The sequence below is a fragment of the Labeo rohita genome, chromosome 5 (genome assembly GCF_022985175.1).
Source record: "Labeo rohita strain BAU-BD-2019 chromosome 5, IGBB_LRoh.1.0, whole genome shotgun sequence".
In the NCBI taxonomy this organism is placed as follows: Eukaryota; Metazoa; Chordata; class Actinopteri; order Cypriniformes; family Cyprinidae; genus Labeo; species Labeo rohita.
Genome location: NC_066873.1, coordinates 39,908,831 through 39,931,888, shown reverse-complemented (window position 1 = coordinate 39,931,888; position 23,058 = coordinate 39,908,831). Strand labels below are relative to the sequence as shown.

General features: G+C 35.6%; 1 protein-coding gene across 1 annotated transcript in view; it reads right to left on the bottom strand.

Annotated features, from left to right (window-relative positions):
• Positions 1-23,058, bottom strand: part of nos1 (nitric oxide synthase 1 (neuronal)) — a 68,693-nt gene that overhangs the window by 28,238 nt on the left and 17,397 nt on the right. The window contains exons 4-14 of the mRNA XM_051110562.1: positions 19,452-19,589; positions 13,033-13,181; positions 12,251-12,413; positions 11,991-12,082; positions 9,496-9,637; positions 8,985-9,124; positions 7,043-7,217; positions 6,204-6,305; positions 4,796-4,990; positions 3,243-3,328; positions 1,118-1,262 (exon numbers count right to left, since the gene is read on the bottom strand). Coding sequence (XP_050966519.1) covers positions 1,118-1,262; positions 3,243-3,328; positions 4,796-4,990; positions 6,204-6,305; positions 7,043-7,217; positions 8,985-9,124; positions 9,496-9,637; positions 11,991-12,082; positions 12,251-12,413; positions 13,033-13,181; positions 19,452-19,589 — 1,527 coding nt within the window. The remainder of the gene's footprint in view (positions 1-1,117; positions 1,263-3,242; positions 3,329-4,795; positions 4,991-6,203; positions 6,306-7,042; positions 7,218-8,984; positions 9,125-9,495; positions 9,638-11,990; positions 12,083-12,250; positions 12,414-13,032; positions 13,182-19,451; positions 19,590-23,058) is intronic.

Genomic DNA, 23,058 nt, shown 5'->3' with positions numbered 1-23,058 from the left:
AGTGAACTTTTCATTTCAGGCTAAGGCTTTCATTTATACTTTCAAATCCTTAGCTTTACACTTCATTCACCATTTTAAGCTCTGACAACTAAACTGACACTAATTTAAAATGAAGTGGAGACCCTAGCCTTGTCAATCACTCAGAATATAGCACTTGTGAATGGACTTTTTTTTGACTTGGACCAGTAAGCAACCACCTAAAACACTTAAGGATCAAGTGGCCACTTTTGCACCAGCAAACATGTAATCTCTTTATCTGTACTGTTTGTGAAAACATATACAACGCTTCATCCACTAGACCATTTTGATGTGATTGTTTTTTCTGTCTCATTTTTAGCACAGGAGAAAAAGTTTCGATTTTAGGCAACGTTTTCGGGTGTGAAAAACCACACAATGTGCATCAAGAATGGGAGGCACGTTATCTCTTGATCCTGACGTACCGCCAAAAGGGGTGTAGAGGTAATGAACAGTTCGTACGGTGCCTAACGAGCAGCTAATGCGCCATGATACAATTAACAAAAAAGACGCATCAGTGCGTGTGGCAGGGCAAACGCCTTCAGGACATGAGCAGAGAGAGAAGTGGTATATCGGCGTCATCTGCATGTAAATCACGTAATAACAAGCGCACATGAACGAGATTGATTATTCTGCTAGGTTATAAAAATAACTTTGCATTTAACTGCTATCCCAAGGCTAAATACGTGATCAACTCAATACAGTTGTTTTATACACTGTTTTATATCACATTGCTTTGAGTCTAAGGGGATCTTATCTTAACCTACAGCTCAGTGCCTGGGTGACTTGATTCTTGGTATTTGATGGTATTGAAGGAAAATAAATTGTGGCAAAAGATGCATCTGTGTAAGCCGTCGCGTGTAAAAATAGCTTTCTCACTTCGCAATCTGTAGTCTTGAATTGAAAGGGAGATTTTGGTTGTGAAACTAAAGGGATACATGTGTCTTACATCAATATTCTTTGTCATTTTGTTTACATCAATGTTTATGTGCAAATCCACTGGAGGCATTCATTCGGGATGAATGGGAGATGGGAAGGGTTTTAAGAATCGCGCACAGATGTCAAACGATTTTGTGCAGTTCAATAAGCCTGTCGTTCATACCTTGGCATCAAACGCATGCTTGAAAATCTCACAGAGCGTTTTTGCATACTCCTGCGACTTCCCGGTTTCTGTGGCGAACAAGATGGTGGCTTTGACTCTCTTAGCCATGGCCTGTCCCATGAGTTTGGCGGAGAATTTCACAGCCCTGCAAGTTACACACAAACATGTCAGTTGCAAAAAGAATTGCTGCAAATTAATGACTTTTACACAGTTATTGAACTGAACTGAATCAACACTTAACTGCCTTGAGCAGTTGCAGTTTCTTAGAAATATTATACGTAATAAAACAGGCATACACTACCAGTCAAACAGTCAAAACACTACCAGTTTTGAACAGTAAGATTTTTAATGTTTTTTGAAGAAGTCTCTTCTGCTCACCAAGCCTGTATCTGTTTGATTCAAAGCACAGGCAAAACAGTAAAATTCAGAAATATTTATTATTTAAAATAACTGTTTTCTACTTGAATATATCTTATAATTTATTCCTGTAATTTCAAAACATCATTACTTTAGTCACATGATCCTTCAGAAATCATTCTAATATTCTGATTTGCATCTCAAAAAACATTTAATATTTTGAAAACATATACAGAGTAGAATTCTTTCAGGTTTCTTTGATGAATAGAAAGTTCAGATGAACAGCGTTTATCTGAAATAGAATGTCAGATGACTTTTATAAATGTCTTTATCATCACTTTTGATCAATTTAAATCATCCTTGCTAAATAAAAGTATTAATTTCTACTATTTCTTCTATTCATCAAAGAATCCTGAAAAAAGTTCTCAACCATTTTAAATATTGATAATTTTAATAATAATGTTTCTTGAATAGCAGTTAAGCATATCAGAATGATTTCTGAAGGAGCATGTGACACTGATGACTGAAATGTCAGCTTTGATCCCAGGAATAAATTACATTTTAATATATATTTAAATAGAAAAACTATTTTAAATAATACAAATATTTCAAAATTCTACTGTTTTTGCTGTACATTGGATCAAATAAATGCAGGCTTGGTGAGTAGAAGAGACATCTTTAAAAAAACATTAAAAATCCTTTGACTGGTAGTGTATATATTTATTATATACATATATGTACTGAAATTGGATTATGTACTAACATATCAATACACACAAATTAGAGTTTGAGCAATATAAGGAGCAATATATTTCTACATAATGTGTAGAAAGAAGGACTTCAGATTATTGTGTTGATATTAGTAAAATCTATATACTGAATATGAGAATTATAATGCAGCACTTTTAATTATAAACAAGGAAAATGCAGGGACTCTTATTCTGAAATACACCCGCTTTTTTTTTCAGTTTTATTTTTTGGTGAGCTATCCCTTTAAGTTGTATGGCAAATACTGCTTTATGACCTTTAAAAATGATAACTAAAATTTTTATAATAACATGCAAGATAATCAAGTCCTATGGCCATTAATTTGATCAAAATCAATTTAAGGCATTTTAAGAATCAAGGGTATCCTGAAACATTGTCTTTTTAGAGATGCTTTACAACGGAATTTGAATTTGTCTCTTTCTTTCCTAAAGTTTGCATTATTTCTGTTATTTTTGCTGTTTATTACTGTAAAGCTGCTTTGAAAGAATGTGTTTTGTACAAAGCCCTATAAAAATAAAAGCAACTTGACTAAAAATCTCATCGATTATGGCAATGCATCAGCGTTCCTGAAAATTACCCCTCAGCGAGAGTTCAACACTCTGACAGACACTTTCCCTCATTTCCGAAACCACAATCACATAAACGTAGCTACTTACAGTATATCCTGTGGGCAATTACTGTAATAGCTCAGAGGCTGAACGTTGAAGGGACACTGAAAGAACCTGATTACACCTGAGTGTGATTCAGTGAGTAAGACTTACGCTATTCTCACCATAATAACAAGGAAAAAATGGTGGAAAGCACTCTTAAACAGCCATTAACACAACCGCCTGCTGAAGTTTCTGGGCTACGGGTTATAATTACAAGAAAAGGCTGGAAAGATGTGGAAGCTCTAAAGACGGCCAGACTTTGTAAGTGCCATACAGGTTAAACTCAATGTACACTTTGTGCTTGAGACAAAAACAAACAGCAAAAGGTCTCTAGCTTTTCACCCACTAACTTGGCAAGTTTCTTGAATCCAATCGCTCTTTTCTTTGTGGGCGTCCCATTCACCCCTTTCCACACATGAGTGTTCCATGGGTCAGCCTGGGCAGTGAAAGAAATAGAGAGAGAGAAAGAAAGTAGCAAAGAAACTTTTAATTATAAGAACTATACAGGCTGATTGTGATCAAGTGATTGTAATAGAGTTCTGCAAAAAGTCCTAAAATCTGGAAACGATTCTGAATTGTACATTTACTTTATATTATTGCATACTTAATATTCAACATTTTGAATGGTATATTTACTGTTTTACAACTTAAAACCAAACCAATTTATTTTTGTCAACGATTTGCTTGCCCTGTGTTTGTGCTTCTTTCTTTATAATAGATGCCACCTTTCCTAACACAATTACATCCATGCATTTTAAAGGGATAGTTCACCCAAAAATTAAGAAATTGTTGAATGAAGTTTTCTTTGTGCACAAAAAGTATTCTCGTAGCTTCATAAAATGAAGGCTGAACCACTGATGTCACATGGACTATTTCTGGGCCTTGAACTTGGTAGTTGCTCTCAAATTTCATCAAAAATATCTTAATTTGTGTTACAAAGATGAACGATGGTCTTACGGGTGTGAAACTACAAAAGGGTGAGTAATTAATGACAAAATTTTAATTTTTGAGTGAACTACTCCTTTAAGTCCGAGAAGTTTGAGAATTCAAATATTTTGGGGTCACTTCACCATTACAAGTTCACATACAAGAGCTTTTATCTATTGACAAATTAACAGAACGCTTAATTGACTCAAACACAGATGGTAAATTAGGCACAAAAATGTATATATATATTAGGGCTGTCAGTCGATTAAAATTTTTTTAATCTAATTAATGTTAATGTTTTATCTAATTAATTAACATGATGTGTCTATTAATTAATCGAATTGATCGCAATATAAATTTGACTGTGAAAATACCCATAAAAGATTATTTAAAGTTATTTTTGTGCAAATGAGAAAGTATCCAGTAGACATTACAAATTGTAGCTTAAGAAAGAAATTCAAATGTTCATACAATGAAAGCCACTGGTAACCAAAACCACTTTGTTCCCAACAGTCTTCAAAAAGCCTTCTTTTATGTTTCACAAAATAAAGATTTGAAACAACATGAGGGTGAGTAAATGATGTCAGAATTAAATTTTTTGGGTGAACTATCCCTTTAATGTTTTTCCCTGTATTATTTCTTTTTAAATGATACACTAAATAAGAAACTAAATCTTCCAGAAGGTGGCGGCAAATGTCTTTATGAGTCATTCATTCATTTGATTCGTTTAAACGCCCGATTCACACTCCGCATCATATTTGTCAGCAGTCAACTATATGAAATGTAAGATAACGTACAGGTCCGGGAGTGGGGCCAGTGCATTAACTGCGTTAAAATATTTTAATTACATTATTTTTTCATAACTGATTAACTAAGTTAATGCGTTAAACTAACAGCCCTAGTATATATGTTTGTACTAATAAGTGAAAATTAAAATCTTGATATTACTTCAATGTAAACTTGACAAAAGACACACCTGGTACTCAAACGAAGGTGTGAGGCGATAGTTGAGCATTTCCTGATGGAAAACAGGTGTAATGCTGCCTGACATGGGCGGCACTATCCAAACCCAGTCACCTGGGCAGCCTCCCCTCACTCTGTACTCATTCTCCATGTGCTTCATGAAGGACTCGGTGGCTGAGTGATGGTCTACTATGGTAACCTTTGACATCTGCAAAGGAAAAATTGGAAAGAGTGAGATCAGATCAGACCAAAAGTGAGATTAAATTCAGCTTGTGAAGCTAATCGACCAATATGGTCTTTCTGATTTATAATACAATTAACAATTATCACATGTTCTTTAATAGAATCAAAGTATTAAATGCAATAAAATGTCAATGCATGACAATGGAAATGTCAAAATTGTGTGTTTTTTTTTAATCTGACACAAATCCAGCAACAATGTTCATAACAGTGTGCATTCTTATTTCCAAATGCATTTATATAGCTCATGATGCTTAACACAGGTTGCTGGTGTAAGTCAATACAACCAGCAATTAAATCCTCAGATTGGCTTGTATTGCAGCACGTCTAGTTTTCCAAGTAGATTTAATTGTTATCTGCCATTGTTTTGACTCCATCCGCAATTATGAAAGATAAGAAAACTGAGCACAGCTACTTACTAACGTCTAATTAGTTTATCAGTGTTGAAACGCTTCCGTATAAGCCTTTTAGCAAGAAACAAGGTCTTGTGGGTAAACAAACAAACTGCAGGGGTTGTGCAATAAATATCAATAAAAATGTTTCTTCAGTCACGGGAGCTTTCGGTTAAATGTCCTAGGTGCTTAACTCTAATAAATAGAACAGAAGGGATTCAGGCTTTTGATTTGTGAAAGCCGGTTTACGCTTTGTTCTCTTGCATGAGTCTTTATGAATGCCGCATCAATGTGAATGCAGGGATTTGCTTTTAGGCTCTAGGAGAAGCTGTGCAAAGAGATGAACTGAAAAAATGAGATACTGGCAAAAATAAATAAACGTGACTGAAAATAAGACTAAGAATGTAAGATTACATATGGGAGAACCTCACAATGCCTGTCAAAAACATGTCTGGGTTGTGTTTGACAACAAAATCAACAAAAAAAAATATTGTATAAAGTGTTTTTTTTATATAAAGCCTATTATATATATAGCCTATTCTTAGGGGCTTCTTTATGGTTTTTGATGTTATTCATATTCAAACCAGCACATTTCCACATCTAATTATCAAAAATTAAAGAGATAGTATTTACAGACATTATTGACAATTTAAGTATCACACTTAATTTTCATTAAAATAGAGCCACAAACTCTAAATGGCAACAAAAAAAGGCTGTATTTTATGATTTTGAACATAATTCTGCCTTTTTTTTCCATTAAATTAACCCACTGATGTATGCTCACCCTACCTGGTAACTATAAAGCACTGCGATGTTGATCTCCACCAGTGCCTGGTCTTTCCACAGGGACGAAGTCTTCCTCGTGTCCAGGCCCATCATTGTAGCTACTTCCTGAAATGAAGGGAATTAATCATACTGTACAGATAGACTATTCATACTGTAGTCTCTCCAGATCTGAACCAAGGTTAATAGAACTGCCACTTGTGATCTGCCTCTATAGATCAGGAAAATCTGGAACAACCGATAAGACTCTCTAAAAATACACTTCTAGTCAAAAGTTTGGACACACGACGGGAATGTGTTTCTCATAATGTTAAATCTTAAATGATGTTTTTAAATTAGTTTTGCAAATATCTAAAATCAGAAGGGTTTGGAATAACATGAAGGTGAGTGAATGTTTTTATAGATTATGATTATATTTCAGTATATGTTTTATATGTGGTAAAGCAAGCTGATTACATACGGTTATATACTGTAAGTGAATTTATTTCAGAGTACAAAAGAAATGTGCAGGGGAGACTGTAATACTGAATGAGTAAAAGCATAATGATGATTAAAACAGCATGTTTATGAATTAAAATCTGCATAAATTAAAGTGAGCAATTCAAAACAGGATAAACAATGTGTAATATACCGTATAATCGACTTAATTCATTGTAACGGCTCATCAGACACAAACGTGTCATTCCTAATTTCCTGTTGGAGTACAGTGTCTAATACATATGCATGACATTTATAATGATCAAATGTAATGCAGTCTGGGTTCAAACTGTGCAGTGTAAAACGTACGGCTTTTCTGAGATATTCTCAATGGTGCAGGGGTGATTTACGACTGTCTCGTATGCTACCTCAAGTATGTTGTATCGAGAGCTGTCGCAGAAATCTCTGACACCGATTTCGGTCCCCATGTACCAGCCGCTGAAGGGGCAGGCGGTGAACTCAAGTCCTCCGATCTCTAACAGCATGTTAGACACAGCAGGAAGGCCGTACCATTTTAGATTCAGCTCCTTAAACCAATCGAACCTAGAAAGACACAGACAGGAGGATGGTCAGTATTGAAGCCAGCAGCGGGAGAAAAGTTGCATGCGGAAATGTTTTTCAGTGAAAGGTTCTTGAGGTTTATTTGCATAACATAATGTAGTCATTAGAATATCTTGGCATATGCAGATGTAGACCATTAAGCTTTTAGAGTATTCCATTTACAGTTTCTATCATAATTTCTCTGTAAGTAAATGCACACACAGTGAGCACCGCCAAAACTGTCATTATCTCTAAACCGGCACCTGCAGGTTTCTCAGGTGTTGCGCTAAGAGGCCAAATCTGCCTGTGTCTGTTATTAATACTGAAAACACAAGTACTCTGGTGGAATGGCTGATCCACGCAGAAGTATTCACACAATTATTGCACTAAATAGGGTGCCTATTATTGTCACAGCATAATGCCTGCATTTTTCCCCCCTAAGAAACAATATGTAAATGCATCTCCTCTATTTACATGTTTATTTGGCTAGCAATTTCCTTCAGCAGTTTGAAGCAAACTCTCAACAATGGGCATTATGTCAATTCAGATAAAAATTAAATGCTGAAGATTGTTGTTTTGTTATGCTAACCATCTTATAATGGTTGTTTTTCTATTAGTGTTTCAAGGATATGGACATTTCGAACCTAATCTCAAGGAAAAACAATTTTATGATTTGATATCAACATGTACGAAACAAAAATGTACGATTTTTAGAAAAACAGTAAGCATTAAGGTGCACCTCTAAACATAATCCTCACTGATGCTTGAGTAGATTGTACAAAAACATGCAAATGAGATCAAAATTCGCACAAATTAGTCACCATAGGCCAAAATGTATAATAGTTATAAATTGCCATGAGATGCCAGAAAGTTTGACTTGTGCAATTTGACTTCATAATGTCAAAACATCACTTATATAAAAAAAATTAAAAACAAACCTTTTTTCAAAACACAGGAACACTGAGTGTATAAAAAAAATATTTTTTAGCCAGCCTTCAACACTGAATTTAAGGTTTACTCAAAAATCCTCAAGAACACCCTAACCGCAGAGTGGTACGCAATATGTGTTACTGCATTTACTGGTTTCTTGAATAAGAGCAGCACCGTGGTCATTTTCATTTACGTTTAAAAAAGTTGTTTATTTTTGCACATGGCCAGTGTATGAGCAAAGTGTTCTGCTTTACTTTACTCAAATGCTAAAACAGGTACAGTAGGTGAAAATGATTTTGTTTATATTATTTATTGATTTCATTCAGTTTAATTGCATTTGTCCACTTTTGATGAGAAGTTTATCTGCATGTCTTTTGAGTTCTGAAACAGGAGGTCAGTAGCCATCAATGTTTAATTTAATGACAGCTCATGCTAAATTCTTTTTTCAACACTGATTAATTAAAAAGATATAGATGCATGATGGACAATTCAAATTGTGTCAATCTGACAGCATTAAGCAAGCAAACTGAGGCAGGATCTGGAAAAAGGGCAAGTTTTATGCCAAATTAGCCCACGTTCCTGAATGTACGTGCATAAGAGGCAAGCTCTCAGCTTGAGTTCTCTGTTGCTATGCATCCTGAAGCGCTGCACATTACAGCCTCACTGATACGCGATTTCCCTTTCGTATTTACTGTATGACGCAGACTATTATCAGATTCTGGGAGGATGAACATTTGAGGTGCAAAGTGTTTTAAGCACTGGTGTGATTCTGTAGTGTCGACTGAGCGTCAAACAGCCTGAACCCCAATAAAACTCTACCACATGTTTGGTTCTCCTTACTTTGGATGTATGATGGGAACCTCAAGTACAAGATCATCAGGGATCTCAAAAAGCTCAGGATCATTCCCATTGGCTTGGAGAAGAAGGGGCAAAACGTCAAAACGGCCTTTTGGAGCTTTCCATCCTTGCTGTATACAGATCTACAAGTCAAAAACAAACATTATAGATGGTTTTTTGAAATATGTTGGCTGGTCACAAAGCTAATTACCATTGCTGGACCAGCTAGAAACCAGCTACCATGTTCCAAAACACAGACTTAAACTGCTTAAACTGGATTTTGCATTGCCCTAAAACAACTCGACCACAATTAACAATGTTAAGTTAAACAAACATCAACCCGGTGATGATAAGAAATACCCATGAAGTCACAAAAGATGTCTTTTATCATCAGTTTGACTCTTTATTCTTGTACGTACTGGTAACATGCTACAATAAATATGTCAGTAGGAAGCTTTTTTAATGCCTGTGACTCTGTCAATTCAAGCGATTACAATGTAGCTTCCCATCTTACCTCTGTAAGCTCCACCGAAGCTGGATCTCCGTGAATTGATCCATCAGGCTGCTTGTAGCCTGCATACCGGATCAACTGGCTGTTCCACACCCGGAAGTCATGCTTCGCGTCTGTCCTCTGGGGGAAGATGGTAATAGCCGATCTGCACATTAGAGACAAGGGGTAATGCTGAGATTCCTCTGGTGGAGTTATACTTCAGATCCTCTAATACAGGCACTTTTGCAGATTCCATGAAATCAAACTTGTGTGACTTGTGATTATGACTCACCATGTGATTATATTGTTTACATTTTGCAATGATATAAACAATTACAAAGCCGATATTTATTATGTATGTAGGTAAAGTTAGATGCACTATATACAAGTATTTAAATATAGGTAGCAACTATGTGCAAGTGTAAGTGTAAATACCTATAGAGGCTATTTACACTAAGTGCAAATTACATTTTCTTAGTGACAGATGCTATTTACACTAAGTACAAACAGAAATGGATTCTATTTACACTAAGTAAACAAAATTGCAGTATTTTCTGATATTTATACGAATAATTGCAACTAGTGGTAATTAACTGCACCTCAGTATTGCAGTACAGTCTAAACAGTATGCAATAATAACTTAACTTAAATTAAGTGTAAATTATATTTTTAATTTAATTTATTAAATAGATGCCACCTTACTGGGACAATAAATCCCTCCCTACACCTACCCTAACCCTACCCGATTCTTTCTTTTCAACTTTTCGATTATTTCCTTCATTTTTACTGAAAACAGATGCATTTCCTAAGTTATGTGAGATCTGAAAAGGGAGAAAAAAAGTAAAATAGACACTGTGTTAAATATATCACTGTTGTAACCCTGCGACCCAGAGTTTACAAAGCGAAGGTGCAAAGAAAGTCAAACGCACTTTACAAAAAAAGATAAAACAACAATGTCTGACAATTTTAAATTTGTAGGAGAAAATGAACTGGAGTTTTTCACCCTACCCTACATTTTTAAACCAAAGTACACAGACAAAGAACTAACCACATGTGACTTTTCCAACGTGATTTCTACTTCTACTGCACAATAAGAGCTAGTGCAAGACAAGCATTTTGTGCTTAAAAAGTATATAAATTTTCATTTTTTAAAGAAAATGACCAATCGTTGTGGTAGATATGACCTTCAACCCATTGGGCACCATTTAAGTTCACTATATGGAGAAAAATCCTGAAATGCTTTCCTCAAAAACCTTAATTTCTTTATGACTGAAGAAAGAAAGACATGAACAATTTGGATGACATAGGGGTGAGTAAATTATCAGGAAATGTTTATTCTGGAAGTGAACTAATCCTATAAGAAATTCTATTCACTGATGATTTGCTGTGTGATTTGTCCCTGCTGCATTCATTCAGGTTTCTACTAACTGTGGGTATTTAATTGGTAAGCTGTTGAAGAGGTGCATTTTTAGAATAAAGATCATTGCTGTGAAATAAATTTGTACTGTTTTGGGAAGTCACGACTCTGTCTTTAATCGATTTGAACCAGCTGGGTCCTTCATATTGTTGTAACCACATTAGGTTTAATAATGTATTTATTTATTTATTTATTTTTGTCCTGGGTGGTGACAGAACCTAGTCAGGCTTCCTTAAGCCAAGAGTTACACTAGTTTGGCCAGGCTAAGAGACCATCCTAATATTAAACTGCATTATATGGTTAGCTAAACTAGCATGGTATTGTTATATAATAAGCCTTACCCTTCTGTTTGCTGATCTTAACTTGTTTAATCAGTGTTTTTAAGAGGGTTAAGCTAATTACATAGCATTACCATCCTAAAATTGGTAATTATATAGTACAGTTTGATTTTAAGTGCTTTTAATATAAAACTACCCCCGTCTGTTCCATAAGCGAACATGATTGTGCTTCATTGCTGAAAATACATCACAATGACGTTCAACAATATGCTAAGAGCATAAAGTGTCAGTCCGACTAATCTAAATAACAAGTCCCGTCACTCTCGAAATACAACTCTGGATGAAATTTGGGTCACCAGCCTGTTTGAAAAAGCATAGAGGAGCTTTTCTTGTTGCCTTGATTTGTTTATGTGCAGAAAAAGAATGTAGGAGACCTCTGACGTTCATTCTGGCAGGTCCTGATGATGTAAGAAGCAAGCGCGGGGGCTTTTGACTGTATAAAAAGCATTTCCTCTCTTCTTGTTTTAATTTTCCCTTTCCTCACCCCTCTCTCACTCTCTCAGGCTCTAATCATTCTGTTAGACTGACGCTAATTAAACAGAACAGAGAGTAAGTGTCGTGTATGATTAGCTTTGTAAGGTGGCAGCGGTGCCAGCGCTCGGCAATGCTGTGGCAGGTGCTGTACTGAGGGCTGTGGAACAAGGTGACAAAGAGAGAATGGGAACACACACTTTGACAGGGTAGGAGGCAAGTCGCAGAGAAAAGGAGAAGCAGGAAAAAAAGACAGGAAGAAAAAGGAGCTAGTGAAAAATGGCCACACTAACCTGAGGTTCCCTTTGTTGGTGGCGTATTTGATATGGTTGCAGATGTAATTAAACATTCCGTGAGCGGTTGTGCAGTCTCGAGCATCGAACACCTCAAAGGATAGAAATTCCTTTTTAGAACACATTCTTTTTCATTATCACTGCATTTCAATAGGAATCACACTCTTGTAGCTCTTGAAAAGATTAAGGGAATGGTTTGATGAAGGATGGCATTTTGGAAGAAAAATCCTGTGATCCTGTGAAAAAAAAAATAAAAATACCTGTAGTTTGGACCACTGGATTCGTCCCACACAGCGAGCTGCATTTCTCCATGCATGTTTGGCCCCATAGATCAGCTCTGTGTCCTTTAACTGATATGTTCCAGAAGTTTCAATCTCTTTTTTAACCTCTTCTAGCCGGTCAACATGGGCCTTTGAGCCACATCTGTTCAGACAGACGCCAAATATATAAAAGATGCATTTAGACAAAAATTGTTACAATTAGTAAAGATATGTAATGCAAAAAAAATAAATAAAATAAAATAAAAAATATTTATTAATTTATTTTCAAATTTATTTGAATCACATGCCAAGTTTTAAAGCAAACATCTAATAAATTTTTTTGAGGTCTATGTTTAAAACAAGAACAAAAAATGGCAATGGTGGATGAATGATTAATTTAAAAATTCTAAATTCAAAATATATTCTCTTAAAAAAAAATTTTTTTTACAAAATAAAAAAAAAAGTAAAAATCTCTCTACATATGCTTCTCTATTTAACTGCTTCTCAGATAGTATTAAAAGATCTTAAAATGTTTAAAATATATATATATATACACACATATATATAGTTTTAATCTTTTTTTGCAGTGGCGAAGGATGTTGAAAAAACAATTTTATTAAAAAAAAAAAAGTAAAAATCTCTCTACATATGCTTCTCTGTTTAATTGCTTCTCAGATAATATTAAAAGATAGTAAATAGAAAATAGTTATAAACTTTTTTTGCAGTGGCGAAGGATGTTTAAATATGATAAAGTGTGCATTAGATTTAAAGTGTTCTCCTGCCTTTTGATTGATGTGTAGTACTGGTCAATAAAATCTGTTGCAAGCGGCAGCAGTTCCTCTTTACTTTGGACTTCATCTGGTTTGCGACTGTGCTGGTTTGGCACCATAACAGAGCCTATGCAAACACTCTCAGTGCAGATCGGTTGCACCTGCAAACAAAAAGAAACTAGCACAATAAGAAAACTGAGTCTGCAAATCCAAACATGCTACGTCACGCACGGAAATGTGCTACAGATAGCATTGTGCCCGTCTCACACATATTGCGTACGTAGGAGTGCAACTTCAACAGCAGGCACAAGTTGAGACAGCATTTCTGCTGTGTAACAGAACTGGAGGTCTATACAGAAAAATGAAGTGATGTCTGGGTGAGCACATTGAGTACTTCCTTTAATTACCGCCATGAATTATAAAATGTCATGAAATTTAAGTTAAATAAGAATGGGCGACAAATTTAAACAGTAGTTTTAAGTGCTTTTCCCTAACAATTTTAGGTTACTTATATAAAAGCCTATATGCATTGTACATCATTTTCTGGAAAGTTCATCCAGACATAGTATACGATGCATTAAACAGACCACTTATTTTAGTGTGATTTTAGCAAAGATTCAGAAAATTCCCGACACCATTTTTGGAGATTTTTTTTTTTTTTTTATCAGTCCCCATTCAGATAGAGAGGAGATATTTATGCATTATGTACCAAGGCAATACCTGCCTGGGTAAGTTACCAAGATGGCTGTCAGGTGGGTGAACAGACTTGAGTTAAAAAGACTTTTGTTCAGTGTGCAACTCCAGCTCTACTTGCAACACTTCTACTGCACAATGATTCTTACCAACTCAGACTAACTGGAAAAATGCACCAGCGGTGACATTTCTGCAAAATGATCCTGATTCCTGCACACTTCTCAACCTTTTTAAAGTGAAAAACCCAACGAGTGGTGCTACATGTGCATTCAGTGCATTCAAAAAAAAAAAAAAAAAACAGATAAAAGTGAATCTGGCAACATTTGGTTACGGTACGCAATTATGTTTCCATTGTCAAAAGTTGTGAATGGTACCAAAATACACTTTTTTGGTACCCTTCCGTTGGGGAACCTAGCACAGCAAACGGTACCAAAAGGTTGGAGCTAAACTCACTGCAGAACGTTGATTGGTTGACTAGAATCATCACTTGTGTGTGGTACAAGAGGATAAGGCGTTTTCCCTCACTCGTTCATCCATGTGGTTCATGCGTGCTGGGTTTATTTACATCAGTCCACAAAGACAAAAAATATAACAGTGTAAATATAACATAGTTTTAAGAGTTTTCAAGCGAGAATGTAGCGGTTTAAAACTAAAATCTGCAGTTTCTTTATAAAAATAGCCCTTATTTGAAAATTTGCTATGCCGATTCGGAGACGCAAGCTCCAGGCAATCACTGGACGCTCAGTGCTCATGTATGCTGACTTTGTAGGACACGTTTGACTGAATTGTTTGCTTTTGTCTTTATTTCCTCCCATATAAGCTTCTTATACTTTGTACTTATACTTTTAAAATGACTATTATTGTTCATTAATACTGACATTTAACAAAAAGAGGCAGAGTTGTGCATTTTATGTTAATCGCTAAGTTACATAAGGGTACTGTTGGTGGTGGAAACGCAAGCTGGATCAACGTGTTTGGTCCCGAATCGTACCGTCCTGTACTGACCCATACCGCTCGGTGGAAACAAGCCATTACATATCGCAGTAATTTGGAATTTAAATGTTTGGCTAGTAGCGCAAAAAGATTAATGCTCTGTCACTTTTGAAAAAACCTCTAAACCCCTCCGACAGCGTTAGCAAAAGCAAACACGAGATAAAAACGCTTAAATCTATGAGCTCTTTTGCTGTGACTCATGTTTTACTTGTACAGGAGTACAATGCTGTACCAGGTGAGCTACAGAGCAAGTTTACATCCATAAAAAATCCATAAAACTGGAGTTGGTTTTGTGATGCAAACATGAAAACACTAGTTTACAAATCATTTCGGCAAATGTGTTAAATGTGTAGAGTGGTTACAAAAATGAAAAATGTGAATGTTTCGCTCACGTGCTGCAAAACCTAATTGTCATGCAATATGACTCTTAAGTTGGGAATGTTGTTTATCATATTCTAATCTTATTGCAGACGTGTGAAACAAACTCAGTGTGCTTCAGAATTGATTGTATATGCATTTCAGTATCATATTTCCATAAAACGAATGAAAAACATGTTGTTGAGAACATCCAATGGCTGGATAAGTGGCAGGCTTCATCAGAGCCTGATAAGAAGAAGCAAAGAGACAAACGGAAGTCGTTCATCGCCTTCAGGAAATACTCATATGGTCACTATAATAAGATTAGATTTGAAGTGCACTGTCACTTTCTGTAGCTGCTAATATCTTTACTGGATTAGGGGTGGAATGGCAAAGACAGCTGAAAAATAACAACAAGCCTGTCTAAGCTAGTGCTGCTTAATTAAGGACTGGCTTATTTTAATATCCCAAATTGCCCTTTCAGTCTGGGGAAGCATTTAAACCTTGACTGACCCATAACCCTCAACAGTTTCAGAGTAGCTCAGCCAAAAATAACCCAAGTCCCTCTAGGGTAATGGTTCATTAAGCAGCCATCTTGGTAACACCCTCATACTTCTACTTATGAGTTCATGTCATATACAAAATAAAGAAGTAGCTGAACCACAACATACATCAAAATATGTGCTATCTAAAAAAATAATTGCATTTTAGAAAAAAAATTATATTGAGAAATTGTTAGCAAATTTCACAATTAATTATGGTATAAACTTGGTATAAACTGGTATAAACTAGTAATTCTAACTTTTTTCCTGAGAATTCTGAGTTTATATTTTGCAAAATTAAAAAGGTAATTGTGATTTTTTTTTTTTAATCTTACAATTCTTTTTTCTTGCAACTGTGAGTTTATATCTTGCAATTCTGATCTCTTGATCTATTTTTAACTTTACTGAAATACAGAACTGAAATGAAAAATAAACACTATTCACTACCCATAATAGAAGATTCTACATTTCAAACTGCAATAATTTTTTTGAATGTGATCTGTTTCCAGAGTATAACTTACCCACGTATACCATCTGTGGCACGTACTGGGACACCTGTGTGACCTTAACTAACCAAACAAGCATTTATACTAATGGTGCTTAGCACAAGAATGTTAAAAATAAAATAAAGACGTTCATTAGATTCTTCACATTCACCCACCATAAGGGACTGTGAATGCAGCCTTGCAGCTGTCACATTCTGTAGAGTTGGAGATGCAACCCAAAAATCCTTCAGAATGTGATATATTATAAATCATACCATCTGTAATTAGCATCAATTAGCATGCAAAGCCAGCCTCTCATAAAAGTGCACAGGACTTCATAACCCCCTCTTGGAAGGATGATTCAGATTTAGAGAGATGTTGAGAGTGCTGCAAACATGTTGTCATACAGACTTATGTCTACAGCGGGAGACGAAGGCTAATTTTAAACCTCAGTTGGTTTATGACATATGAATCTATAGGAGCAGCTAAAGTACAAGCAAATACTAACAGCAAACATCAGCTCTAGTTCTGAATATTGTCAAAATGAACATATTTATGATTTTTTTATCATGTAAAATGGCTCATATTTTCTTGAATTCATTTTAGATCAGAGTTTTCCCTCTAAAATGTTGTGGCATAATGTAAAAACAACCAAGATGGCAGCAGCTAAAGCTATTTTGCTGGCAACCTCTGTTTGATATGGCATTTTAATATAGCCAGTCCATTTGCACGAAGTGAATTAAGGTAGCATTTTTCGGTCATTACCAACAAAGCCGCACTTGGATCCATTTTGGCGTTACGAGTGTTGCCATAGAAACAATTTATTCTGGTGTCTGTGAACAGGAGTAGAATCTCAGAGTTGTCATTTTGTAATTACGGTAATTCCGGCACAACATGAAGGCCACATGAATCTTTGACACAGAGCCATTCCTGATTTGTTCCGCCTTGTTGTTATCATATTACTTACGAAAACACCTGAATAAGCAATGAAATAATGATTTTGATGACAGAAAATGTATTAAGTTACTTCACTGGTTACAGAGACTGAAAAAAGTACTGGAAAAAATAACTGAAAAACAACCACTGTAGCTATAACCATGATATATTTTGGAATTGTACATCAAAATATGGTACTTTTTAAAGTACTTTAAAACATGAAATGACATGAAGAGGAAGTTCCACTTCATCAAGCAATCATTCAAAGTTTTTAATGATTTAAAAAAAAATCTAAATTAATTTCTACTTTCTTACAGTCAAATTGTATTCAAATCAAACTGCTACCTCAATACCATTCAAATTCAGGAGGAAAAAAACACTTTACTAACACTACAATTAAGATCTCTTTAGTTAACATTAGCAAATTCATTAGCTAACATGAACTAGAAAAGAACAATATATAATTTAAAGTAGGGCTGTCAAACGGTACCGGCCGGGTTCAGTACTTTCGGTATTGAAATTTTAAAAACATTCATTTCCCGCTCACATTTGAGCACTGTTGAGCCGATTTTTAAACATCGCTAATTGGCCAACGCTCCCGTTGTGCTTATTTGTGAGCGCTCGGTGACGAGCGTAAAGCGCTTATTCATTGTAGCCAATCACAGTCATGTCTGTTGAGCGCATGAACACTATGGCCAATCAGCGATGTTTAAAAATCGGCTCAACAGTGCTCAAATGTGAGCGGGAAATAGACGTTTTTAAAATTTCAGTACCGAAAGTACCGAACCCGGTACCGTTTGACAGCCCTAATTTAAAGCATTTATTAATCTCCATTAAAGCCTGTCAAAAAAATACAACTGCTCATTTAGGGCCCTATGATTTCCTTGATGCAGAAAACACGGACAGAATCCAGTCATAAAAATGGAATTTACTGTGTAACACAGAATTTGCCAAATTTTGGATGGATAAACTAAAAGTCAGTCAGTACACTTAATTCAAAACACAACATGGATTCGTCTGTACATTTTTACCAGCAAAAATACTATTTACATATAAATTCACGCATGTTATGCGTGTCTCTGTGTCAGTGAATAGCGCAGATGCGTGGTTTCGTTTACTACATGCATACTGAAGCGCGCATGGCGCTCACAGTGTTTTCAGCCTCTGCCGCCTCAAAATACGAGTAAATGAGAGTGCTCTGACTGTCACTTCATGAGTATTTTGCCATTTCTTTTGTGAAATGATATCGTCATATCCAGTGTTGGGGAGTAACTAGTTACATGTAACGGAATTACGTAATTTAATTACAAAATAAATGTAGTATGAATTTAATGGAACCATTAAAATGGAATCGAGAAAATTAATGGAAAGCACATCAATTGGTAAAAAATAAAACATATTTCATACGGCCTTAAAATGTTGTTTTTTGTTAAACTTTTAATAAATTGCTGTTAAATTGTGTATGTTTCATTCATTGTTGTATGATTTCAATTAATTAGACATGCTTTGTGATTAACATATGTTAATTTAACCATTAAAACAGGGTCTAGAAAAATTAAAATAAAATCCAGACAAATTTAAATGGAAAAAGCGGAATTTGGAAAAAATGACACGGAATTTGGAAAAAAATAAAACTGATTTCATATGGCCACACTCATTGTCAGTTCATGGTAATGATGCATTAACAAACGTAAACAGATAAAACAAGATTAATAAGTTGGACTACTGTTGGACTATTAGTTTCTGCTAGTTCATATTTACTACCATTACAGATTGAAACAATCTGCACTCAAATTGCTAGTCAATTTCTTTTCAATTTTTTTTTTTTTAAATATAATATAAAGAAATGAAAACTTAATGTACAGTGTGACAAATGGTATGACAAATATGTTATAAATATGTTATGTTATTGCCTCTTCCCCCATAACAGTAGATTGGACTTTGAGTATAATTCACACAGCATAGTCTGTCCCCAACCTACCTCATTTGGACTTCGTACTGGCATATTTGTCTGTTTACATTGCACTTTACACTTTATGTGCATTTATATACTTGATGCTTATGTGGTTATATACTTATATTCTGCAAATTCCTTAATAGTACTGGTTATTTATATTATGCACTCTGTATATCTTAATATATCTATACATGCAGAATTTATTGTACTCACACTTTATATACTTTATGACATGTATTTATTCTTATGTCTCTAGCTGCTTGTGGATTCAGAGTAAGAACTTCATTGTAGAGCGCAACTGCGTTTCCTGTACATATGACAATAAACTCTTGATTGATACCAAATGGCATTACCATTTTATCATGATACCATTACAATACTTTTTTTGAATGGGGTCTGCTGTGTCAGTAATGTCAAATATGATATTTTGTTATATACTCAACTAAATGGGATTGACACCAAACGTACCTTGCTGGAGCTAAGATGTAGAGTATCATTGTATAAAGCTCCAGTTTCCCAGTTCTTCACTTTCATGAATCTGGGACATTTAGTGGGACTTCCATTCTGCACAGTCTTAGTGGGGGAAACTCTCCCATGGGACTCCGGCTGTGGAGGAACAAACATTACATCTTATTATTAGCAACGTGCCTCTAATTAGTCCGTCAGCAAACACTTTTATCCAAAATGACTCCCTGTACACTAATAACAGGAACGCTTCTCACAACAACTTTCAAGAACAATTAAAAAGAACATTTTGGTTATCAGCACAGACAATTAACCTCTTAAGCAATATAGGTTCCAAAAGAGGTTTCTCACAGTAATGACATAGAAGAAACATTTTTGGGTCCCCAAAGAACCTTTCAGTACACAGTTCTTAAAAGAAACATTTTAATTATCTAAAGAATACTTGGAAAGGCTCCAGAGATCTTAAATATTCTTCAAGGAACTCTACATTCCAATAAGGAGCATTTTTTGGAAATGCAAAACCAGCCGTTTACTTCTCAAAACAATAGTTGTTTTTTTATGTTTGACTTTAACTCATTTCTAAGAATCCTCAACATTTGTTTGAAGATGAATTGTATTTGACAACAATAAACTTTCTTTGCAAAGTCTTTTATTCTTATGTAGTTATTTTAACAACCAGAAGGTAAAGGAATGAAATTACCCACTCAAAGGCATCAATGGGATAATCAGCACTATTTAGCAAAGTTCTAATTGAGCTTTGATTTTCAGAGAGAATAGCATACTCTCATTGACTTGGCATTCGAAAGATGACTGTCATTTGCTACATGTACAAATGTATCAGAAGCTGACATCGTTAAACCGATAGAAATCAATCTAACAGCCATTGTATTCCTTACGAAGCCCCAGTTCACAGGCCGACGGTTTCAACACCACATCACTCGTATAATTGTGGTGGTTTCTGATGGCATGAATGCAAACTTCAATATCAGTCTTGGGCCCATTATGTTCGCTGTCCCCTGGAAGAATAGTGGGCGTCCTTCTCCTCAATCGATTTGATTCTCCTCAGAAGACAGATCAGTCCTTCTCTGTCTCTGGCTACACAACACGCGCAACGTACACGATTATTATCTCAAAGCTGCCACGCTGCGCTCGGCTGGCAAGAAATACGCTGCACTCATGTTTACACATGTGAGACATCTGAGGCAGAACGGATGAGAAGAACCATCTTGTCACAAATGAAATGTGAGAACAAAAAGCGGATATGATACACCCTTACATATACGAGTGTACACTGTGGCAAAAAGGCTGTGTGAAAGAAAAGGTGTAAAATTGAAAAAGCAACTTCAACTGAAAGGGTTTTGTAAGGATTCTGTGTACATGACAGCGTCGCCCCAGGCAACAACTGACACACACAACCACGTGTGCGAACGGGGTGGAATAATCGGCGACATCATCGACACTTCGAGACCACTTACCCACATCGAAGCGCTTCAGAAACAAGCACTCGATACACTCACGCAACATTCACAGCCCACCAGAAGCCACCTTCGCTGCTGCACCTCTTTATTCAACTTGGTGCTCGACAACGGGCACTGCGGGGGAAACTGCTTTGTCTACTGTACGTCTCATCCTTCTCACCACAGCTGTATTAACACAAGCTTTATTATGTAAAAGAGTAACACGAGCTGATTTGACAAACTCATTTTCACAAGCTGCTAATAAATTAAACATTTCGGAATGACTAACAAGCTGAAAAGACTGTGTTTCTTTGGATGTCATGGAAATTGTCTGCATAAATACCTAATGCTGGCTTTATTTACTTAATATGGCTAGATGGATGCATGAACATTGTGTTTTTACAGTTGCCAGGGAGTTCCTACAGAGTTGAAGTGGATTTCTATCATTGCTAAATCTATCTATAGATCTTTGATTAGATGCCATATTGAATTTAACACGGATGAAAACGAGGTTGTGATGGATAAACTTTGGTCTTTACGCTGGAATGTACTGTATGAAGATCATAGATCATGTCATTTTGACAGCTCTCAACTCTCAAAACCGTTTTATGAAAATTTCTAATGGTTTTACTGGTAATTGTACTGGTTTTAAAAGAAACTGTAATGGTGCTATTGATCTCTACTGGTAATTGGCCTTTTAACAAGCCGCCTATTTGTGGCTTGTTAAAACCACTAAATCCTAATGAAATATATTCTAAAACACACTGTAGAAAACCCTTTTTAATGGTTTAAAGTTGATGGTGCGTAATGGCATTTGTAGAGGAAACCATTAGACCTTCTTTGATGGTTTCTTATTGTTTTTTCAGCAGGGATTTCATCAGCTGAACTAATAATAGTTATGTTATTAAACAACAATACAATCAATAAGCCTCATTTTCATTCCTGTCAAAAATATGGTGCTACCCTGACAAAGGTAATCAACCCAAATAACGTTAATCGATCTTTAAGGCTAGTCTATACTGTTTTCAGTTGATGCTTGAACAAAACTTTACCAAACCTTAAAAAACCACTGAAAAAAACAGCATATGCTTGTAGGTATGTTTTGATGCTGGAATGCTGGTTAGGTAGGTTTTGATGCTGGTTTAAGCTGGTCCTTTGCTGGTTTATGCTGGTCCTTAGCTGGTTTAAGCTGTTCCTTTGCTGGTTTTTGCTGGTCATGTTGCTGGTCAAGGACCAGCATAGACCAGCAAAGGACCAGCTTAAACCAGCACCAAAACCTACCTAACCAGCATCCCAGCATCAAAACATACCTACCAGCATATGCTGTTTTTTTCACCAGGGAGAGCAACAATTTACAAATAATTTACTCACCCCCTTGTCATCAAAGATATTCATGTCTTTCTTTCTTCAGTCGTAAAAAAATTATGTTTTTTGAGGAAACAATTAAGCAGTTTTCTTCATATGATGAATTGCTATGGTGCCCAATTTTGAACTTCCAAAATGCAGTTTAAATGCGGCTTCAAACGATCCCAAATGCGGTTATAAACGATCCCAGCCGAGGAAGAAGGGTCTTATCTATCGAAACGATTGGTTATTTTCATTTTAAAAAACACAGTTTATATACTTTTTAATGCCAAACGCTCGTCTTGTCTTACTCCGCTTGAACTGTTTTTGTTCCAGTTTGTGACAGTTAGAGTATGTCAAAAAACTCCCATGTCATGTTTTCTCTCAACTTCGAAATCGTCCTATATCGCTGTTTTACCATTTTTGTTGAGGGTGTTTGATCTTCTTTGCATGTTCACGTTGCAAGTTATTCGACATACCCTAACTGTCTTGAGTCAGAATACACAGAGTTCATGGAGAGAAAGGCAAGATGAGCATTTGAGATTAAAAAGTATTTAAATTGTATTTTTTAAATGAAAATAACCGATCGTTTCGCTAGATAAGACCTTTCTTCCTTGGCTGGGATCGTTTACAACCGCATTTGGGATCGTTTGAAGCCGCATTTAAACCGCATTTTGGAAGTTCAAAATTGGGGCACCATATCAGTCCATTATATGGAATAAAATGCAGAAATGTTTTATCAAAAAACATAATTCCTTTATGACTGAAGAAAGACATGAACATCTTGGATGACAAGGGGTCTATCTATC